An 8,590-nucleotide genomic window follows, 5' to 3' on the forward strand; every position below is an offset into this window, starting at 1 on the left:
ACGGGAAACATCAACAAGGGATGGGTGAGCTACCACCAGCTATAGTTTTAGACAATGGCTCAGGCCTGCTCAAGGCTGGTGTGGCTGGAGATAAGGAACCACGCGTCATCTTCACCAACTTGATAGGCCGTGCCAAGGCCAAGTCTGTAATGCTCGGTGCTGGCCAGAAGGATTTCTACATTGGAGATGAAGCACAAGCCAAAAGAGGGATCCTCTCCCTCAGGTGCTTTAGCAAACACTGGGGAATCTGTAGGGGATAAGTAAGAGTTAGCTGGTCTGAAAATCATGTTGAAACTGTTTGCTTAGGGGAGGGAGTGATTGCAGAAAAAGGAATCCTAGAGGAATTAAAGGTTGAAATGATGATGTAAGAGAAGATGAATGTGCATGAACATAATTTTAGGCCAAGTCAATGACCTATATTGTGCCACAATGGAAAAGAGCTATTCTGTACAATAGAATGTCAATTTGATAGACTAATGCATTCTGTGATGATTGACAGTGAGTTCTGGCTTTGATCCATGTAATTGGATATTAACTCCATAACTGGCAGTAATTGGCAGTCTTTCATATTGATCATGCTGGTTGGACCTACTACTGTTTGGAATTCAATGTCTGGAAAGGTATATGTTGTCCATTCAAGTGCTATTAAAAGGAAATAGAAGTACCTTCACTGGTTTTTGGAGGGCAATGAAAGCTATCAGAGATTCTTCTCTACCCACAAGAATAAAACCCTGATTTTCTACTATACTACATGAAAGGGTCACAACTACTCAATCTGTGGATGGGAAATCATCAGGAAATTCTAGAATTAATATCAGAACCAGAACAGGTTAGAGGAAAAGATCTTGGAAGAAGACAATGGCAAGCCATTTCTTTATTGGTGTTTCCACTTGAGAGTACTAAATGAAGGAGACATAAAAAAATGTTTGTACACAGAAGATGACTTTCCTCAGATTGTAATCGTTTCTCAAAATGGGAGGAGGGATTTATTTACTTGGTGTATGTCAGTAAAACAGCAAGGGGGGGGATATACTGTGCCACCCAATTTAGATTAGCTAGAAAGCAGGAAATCCGATGATTCTAGCTAATATAAATCACACGTCATAGCTGATCGTCACCCAGCTGATCGTTGAAAATACTGGTTCGACCAAACAGGTAGCCCTTTTTACTACTGGTTCAAGCAAACTGGTCCGAACCAGTAGCATTTAACCCCTGGCTAGCTTCCATTCTAGTTAATCAAGGAAGCACCTTGGATGACTCTGACCAGTCATTACTTCTCAACCCATCTTATCTGACAAAGTTATGAGAATTCAGAAGAAAAAAAAATGACTACACACATCATCCCAAATGTCTATAGAAGGAAATGAGGAATAGGCATCTAACCAAAAGATAAACGGGGCAACTTAGGTTCTACAGTATCAAGTCTTCCACAGAAGAAGCATTCTAAGATTATAAACTGGGATCCATGAAATCAAGATATTTGGAACTGAGATTTGACATGGAAACACATCCTTTGTGAATTTTTAGAATTTTGTCAGCCCCTGTTCAAGTTGTTTTTAGATATGTGCATGCTTGTATGTAGATAGCACAAGCTGTACTGATATTAATTAAGCAATCTAGTATGTTTCCCTAGATGCTTTTACATATGACAATGTTGTAAGTTGGCATCTAATTCATATTTATATCCAACAGGTATCCAGTAGAACATGGCATTGTCACTTCCTGGCCAGACATGGAGAAAATCTGGAAGCATACTTATGAGAATGAACTGAGATTAAACTCCGGCACAAGGCCCGCACTGATCACCGAGGCACCACTTAACCCATTATCCAATCGCGAACAAATGACGAGGTTGCTCTTTGAAAAATTTGAAGTTCCAGCCCTCTACGTGGCCATTCAGGCTGTGCTGGCCCTCTACGCCGCGGGTCTCACGACAGGCTGCGTGATGGACTCTGGGGATGGGGTCACACATACTGTCCCGATCTTTGAAGGCTACTGCTTGCCTCATGCGGTTCTCCGACTTGACCTGGCAGGCCGGGACCTTACAGATTATTTAATGAGAATCCTGAGAGAAAGTGGCATTGCCTTAGTGAGCACAGCGGAAAGGGAAATTGTGAGAATCATCAAGGAGGCCTTGTGTTACGTGTGCTTAAACCCTGAAGAAGAAATGGCTAAACAACCGACTGCAATAGAGAAGACATGGAAATTGCCTGATGGTCAGATTATTAAAATCCACAATCAATTGTTCCGCTGCCCAGAGACCCTCTTCCGCCCATCTAACATTGGCATGGAAGCGCCAGGAATCGATAAGCTCTTATTCAATACCATCATGAAATGTGACATTGACTTAAGGACCACTCTGTACGCCAACATCCTCCTTTCTGGCGGCTCCAGTCTCTTCCCTGGGATTTCGGATCGCTTGACTAAGGAGCTGATGCGCATGGCTCCCAAAGACACCGAAGTCCTGGTCCAAGCCCCGCCTGACAGGAAGGTCTCTGTCTGGATGGGAGGATCCATTCTTGCTTCCCTCTCAGCCTTTCAGGAGATGTGGATTTCCAAGGAAGAATACGCCGAGGTTGGGCCTAACATAGTACACAGGAAGTGCTTCTAGATTCCTGTTGCATGGAAACATTTTTATTTAAAATGCTGTGGGAAGAACGTCATGGAACACTTGGTGAGATTTATCGCCTCACCTTTTTGAAAGACAAATAAAGGTAACAATTCCACACCTGCTTTCCTAGGTTACATTTATGTAAATATCCTATAACACAGTGATTCACTTAACAACTGAGGCGAGAAAGGAAGGTTGTAAAATGGGGCAAAACTCACTTAAATGTCTCGCTTAGCAACATAAACTTAGGCCCAGTTGTGGTTGTATGTTAAATATTACCTGTAATTAATTCATAGAGAGCAATACTCTAAAGTGCTTTGACTATATTGCCTTTGCTGGTTTAGATTAAGGCTGAAATGATATAACAGAGAAATCATGTAAAATAGTGTAGAAATGGAGGAACCAGTCCTGTTTCCACTGCTTTCCATATGTAGGATCACCCAGCCCTCTCCCAGAAAAATGAAATATCCTAGGAAATATTGAAAAGGCAGAATATTTCTCTGGATGTGAAAAGAAAGAAACATGTTTTAAAAGACAGAATAGCTGCCTGCAGCTTCCTGCCCATCCCCACTTTGTCAATGGGCCATTAAAGCCTGAGCTAGTCCACTTTACATAATAAAGAGTTCTCCCTTTCAGCTCCAAGGGGATGGGATTAAGGCATGATAATATTGGCACTTTACCCAACTCGCCACATGGCATCTGAGAACTCAACCAAACCTGGATTCAAAACGCAGCCTAGAGAGTTGCCCCTGCATGGCCCCATGGTAGTCTGACAACCAATCAGAATACAAGATCAAGATCAAAGGCCAGGGAGGGCATAAAACCAGAGACTCAGCTTCTCTTCCTCCCTTCTCTTCTCCACCAACATTGAAGCATGTGATCACCTTTTCTGTTCAGGGCTCAAGCCATGTGGTCCTGTCCACCATTAAAACCATCTTTCCAAGCAGCCTCCATGTCTCCAGTGTCTTTCCCCCCACTTGGAGCCGAACCCAGAAGGGCATTTCTTCCAACACACACAAAGATACAGAGGAAAGTGGAAGTTAGCATTTGTGGTCTACATTTAAAAAAGGGAAAGGGAAACAAACCTTGTTTATCACAGAGCGTTCTCATGTTTCAACCTATTTTGTTTTAGCTTTATTCCAATTATTCACAACATCTTGGAGTGTTGATAAGGGGGCACAGGAAGGGATTTAGAGATTCTGTTCTGTTAGAAGAAATGTCCATCTGGGTAAGCCATCTAGGAGCATCTACTGGCTGAGATTTCTTTGTTAGCCAAAAAAACCGGAGCAAGTATTTGAAAAGCATTTAAGCAGGAATAGGCAACCTTTGACTAAGGGCCTGGCCAAATGTGGTGGTGTTAGGATTGAAGATTGCAAGATGGGGAAAGACGAGACACATCACGTATGTTAGCATTAGGCTTGATGGGAAGTTCTGGGCTGCATCTGCTTTTAAAACTGATGTTGATTTTAGGTTTTAAGGTTTAATCCCAAAATAACAATAAAACACGTTTAGCTTTCATTCCATCAGAACAGTGTTGAAAGAAATGTCCATCTGGATTCAGTTCCAAGTGGGAAAAAGACACTGGAAATATGGAGGCTATTTGGAAAGATGGTTCAATTGTGGACAGGATCACATGCCTTGGAGCTTCTGGGTGAAAAGGGAAGAGATGGGTTTTCTGCCCTCTCTGGGCTTTGAACTTCCTGGGGCACAGGAAGAGTATCCTGGTCACAGGTCATAGCTAGCTTTGTAGGTTGTCTGTGTGCTATGTTTGGTTGAAACATGGTGGGTGGTGCAATGAAGGGTAATGAAATGGCTCTGCCTGAAGGGGGTAGATCTTTGTTATGTATAATAGACTGACCCAGGCCTTAATGGCCCATTGACATAAGGGGGGTGGGGGGGTGGTGAGTTTCTACTTCTCTTTTTAGGGGAAATATTCTGCCTTTTTAATATTTCCTAAAATATTTCATTTTCTAGGAGCGGGGTGGGTTTTAACTTCCTACAACAGGCTTGAGAGAACCATAATGGGTAACTTAAAAAGCTGGTATAGCCACAGGCAGCCCACCCTTACAGGATTGCAAAAGGAAGATGAGATTGTAAAGCCCTTATCAGATCATGCTTGTGCCTAAAATTGTGGAATGGTTGCAGGAGATCAGGAACTTTTCATCCTGTCTTCCCAAACTTGGGTAACCTTTGTTCCTGCTGTTGCTGTATGTTTCACAACAGAAATATGGCAACTCCATACTACCAGTTTTTCCCAACCTTGGCAAATTCGTGATGCGTGGCTTTTAGTATCCGGAATCCCTCAGCCAGCCAGCACAGCAATTGCTGAGAATTTGGGAAAGTTGACATGGTGGAGAAACACTGACACTTTCTGAAGTAATACCTTTCACTGTGCCAGTTCGGTGCTGCCTCCTGCTTTTTAAAGAAATTGCTCATTTTAACATCTGCCTTTTTCAATAGCCGACCTGACTGATATCAGCTTTTCCCAGGCCCTGATATTATAATCCATCTCTTCTATAGAAGCCTGGATTATTGCATTTGCCATAGATCAGCCTTCCCTAATTTAGCACTGTAAAAATGTAGGAAGTTAGCACCCACCTCTCTCCTAGAGAAATGGAATATTTTAAAAAAAGATTAAAAGGACAGATTTCCTCTAAATGAAAGACAGAAACTCAGCTCCCCTCCATCTTTGTCAATGAGCCATTAAGACCTGAGCCAGTCTATTCTACATAACAAAGATCTACCCCTTCAGCTCCAGGATGATGGGATTAAGGTATGATAGTATTAGCCCTTTACCCACCTCACCACAGGGCACCTGGGAAGATTACATCATCACCTAGCAAATCAAGTAAGCCTGGGAGACGGCCTACAGATTTGTCCTGCATGGCCCCATGGGAGTCTGACAACCAATCAGAATACAAGCTCAAGTTCAAAGCCCAGAGAGGGCATAAAACCAGGGTCTTTCAACATTTCTACCCTTTTTCTTCTTCACCCAATATCTTGGAGCATGTGGTCACTTTTTCCCCCCAGGACCCAAACCATGTGATCCTGTCCACCATTAAACCATCTTTCCAAGCAGCCTCCATGTTTCCAGTGTCTTTTTCCCCTCTTGGAACTGAACCTAGAAGGACATTTCTTCCAACAGATGTCTGCTGGATTGGCAATTTCCAGAATTTCCAACCAGAGAGGAAGAAAAATCAGGCATTTATACTTGCAAAACCAAGCCAAGTCTCCCTTCACTCCCTCCTATATCAAAACAGGAATCTAGTAGCACTTTTTCCAGCTAACACATTTTGTGAAAACTCATAAACTTTCCTGACCTGCGGCGCTTCATGAGATACTACATCACAATATTTATGTATTTAACAAACATGTACAGTTGCCCATCTACCAGAAGGAACAAGGAGCAGGTTTTTTTTTCAAGCATAGCAGTGCATTGCATAGCAATGCATGCTGGCGCATTGAATAGAAGTGCAGAGCATAGCAATGCATAGCATAGTAGTCTGAGAGCCCCTTTTATTGAGATAGGACAAAGGCAGGAGGAGCAATAGCATGTGCTTAAAAACAGCCTGTAAAAGTACAATTTCTAATCTACTGCTTCAGGAAAGTTCTTTCTATATAAGGTCAAATCCTGGACGTCAATGGTAGGGCACATCTCAGAATGTTATGTTATTCACTATCAGGATGTTATGGCGTTCTAGGAGTTTGTTTTCTCCTGTGTGATTCAGCGTGACTCTGCAGGCCCTAGTATGGACTAGGCCATGGAGGACACACCTGCACAAGGAACTATATTACAACATCACATTGCATAGCATAGCATACCAGAACATAGTGTAGAGCATAGCAGTGCATGGCATAGCAGTGTACAGTAATGCTTGGAAGCGCAGTGCATGGCGGTGCATAGTAGTGCAGAACATAGCAGTGTATTACATTGCATAGAGATGCAGAGCATGCTAGTGCATTGCATAGAAGTGCAGCGCATAGCAGAACATAACATAGCATAACAATGCATTGCATTAGATTGCGTTGTGCTCCATTGCATTGCATTGCTCCATTGCATTGCATAGTACAGCAATTTTAAAAAGCCACTTGAAGCACGAAAGCTTATGCTTTAAAAAAAAAACGTGTTAGTGCGAAAAAGGCGGTTCGTGTCCGCTGCATACCGCTCCCGCGATTTAAAGCACGAGGTTACAAAAGAACCTTGGCAATCTTAAAATGTGCAAAGCCAAACCCGGGATTTTCCAACCCACGTGCCCTGCAGGAAAAAAAGACAAGCCCGGGCAGGTTCCGTTATAAAAACAAAAAAACAAAACACGCGAGAGGGAGTGGGAGAGAGAGAGAGGAAAAAAAACAAACCCCGATGTCGTCACCCGCCTCGCACCAATGAGAAACAAGGACTCCTCGCTCACTGCCCAATGAGACGCCGCGGAGAGAAAGTATTTAAGCTCCGGAGGCAGGAGGAGCCTTCCGGCGGTTTGGAGGTTCTCCCACTTTTCTAACCCTAACTCGCTGTCGGCTTCGGCGGCGTTTGGCATCGTTCGCTGTTTTACTAGCTGGCTTTCAGCGAACCGAAGCTCCGAAAAAAACGTCAGCGATTCGGGGGAAACCTCCTCCGCCAGCCGGTCACGCGTTTCCCCCCTTTCTCCGCCTAGGGCGTGCTGGCTTTCCGAGTCGGCGCCGCCGCCCCCGCTCGAGGCCGCGGTCAGCCTGGTCCGGGCCGCTGCTGCCGCGAAGGGTTCAGCCCTGCCCGCCTCGGGGGGCGGCGAGTCTCACTGAAGGGCGGAGGACCGGGGGGGAAGGGCTCGCAAGGGCCCTAGCGCGAAGAGCAAAAACGGGCGGCGCCTCCTGTCCCGCTCACCTTTGAGTAGTGGGGTGAGCGGCCGGCGACGCCCGGACACTCCATGTTGAGGCTCCCGGGGAGAAGGGGAAGCACTGCGGGTCGCCCAAGCGAACGCTAGCTCCCCTCGGGCCGTGCAGTGCTGCTTTCCCGGCATGGTGATGACTGTTTAACCCGCCTCTATGGATTGGCCCCAAAACCGGCAGTTGCTTCTGCATCTCCCGGCCTTTGTCTGCATTGATTAGGTGGCGAATGGGGGGGACGATCCTCAAGAGCAACGCGGGCGAAAGAGAGTAAAAAGAGTGGGCCTTATCCCGGGGACAGGCTTAGTCCTGAGTGCGAGTCCCAAAACAGTTTTTATGGGCTGCCAGTCTCCTGAATAGGAAATAACTACTGGGTTTGCACAACGTAACATAACTCACTGGTGCAATGGGACTGGGTGTGTTAATATGATTTATTGGGTTAGGGATATTTTTTTCTTTGTCTTCACTAACTTGTGTTGGGGTTGAATCGAGGGAGCTCAACCATTCTGTGCAGTGTTGTGCACTGACAAAGAATTGCTATTAAAAGTGCTTTCTCAAAAAGGCAACTGGACTTCTGTAGGAAGTCATCACCCAGCCCTCTCCCAGAAAAATGAAATATCCTAGGAAATATTGAAAAGGCAGAACATTTCTCTGGATGTGAAAAGGAAGAAACATGTTTTAAAAGACAGAATAGCTACCTGCAGCTTCCTGCCCATCCCCCATTGTCAATGAGCCATTAAAGCCTGAGCTAGTCCACTTTACATAATAAAGAGTTCTCCCCTTCAGCTCCAGAGTGATGGGATTAAGGCATGATAATATTGGCCCTTTACCCAACTCACTACATGGCATCTGAGAATTCAACCAAACCTGGATTCAAAATGCAGCCTAAAGAGTTGCCCCTGCATGGGCCCATGGGAGTCTGACAACCAGTCAGAATTCAAGATCAAAGGCCAGAGGGCATAAAACCAGGGACTCAGCTTCTCTTCTCCACCAACATTGAAGCATGTGATCACCTTTTCTGTTCAGGGCTCAAGCCATGTGATCCTGTCCACCATTAAAACCATCTTTCCAAGCAGCCTCCATGTCTCCAGTGTCTTTTTCCCCACTTGGAGCCGAACC

General features: G+C 44.9%; 1 protein-coding gene across 1 annotated transcript; it reads left to right on the top strand.

The window, feature by feature from the left end:
* ACTRT3 (actin related protein T3) lies at positions 1-2,728 on the top strand. The gene is made up of 2 exons (XM_087725280.1): positions 1-223; positions 1,693-2,728. Exons 1-2 carry the CDS (start codon positions 21-23, stop codon positions 2,609-2,611), a joined length of 1,122 nt encoding a protein of 373 aa, XP_087581406.1. The 5' UTR covers positions 1-20; the 3' UTR covers positions 2,612-2,728.
* Positions 2,729-8,590: the final 5,862 nt, after the last annotated feature.

Source organism: Thamnophis sirtalis, unplaced genomic scaffold, assembly GCF_051295495.1.
Source record: "Thamnophis sirtalis isolate CommonGarterSnake01/CBP01778 unplaced genomic scaffold, rThaSir2_p1.2 scaffold_11, whole genome shotgun sequence".
Taxonomy (NCBI): Eukaryota; Metazoa; Chordata; class Lepidosauria; order Squamata; family Natricidae; genus Thamnophis; species Thamnophis sirtalis.

What these genes read in the sequence shown, in the direction of transcription:
- ACTRT3 (XM_087725280.1), top strand. Translation starts at nt 21, where the DNA reads ATGGGTGAGCTACCACCAGCTATAGTTTTAGACAATGGCTCAGGCCTG. An exon ending in AGAGGGATCCTCTCCCTCAG is followed by an intron (nt 224 to 1,692) that starts GTGCTTTAGCAA and finishes TATATCCAACAG; the next exon opens with GTATCCAGTAGAACATGGCA.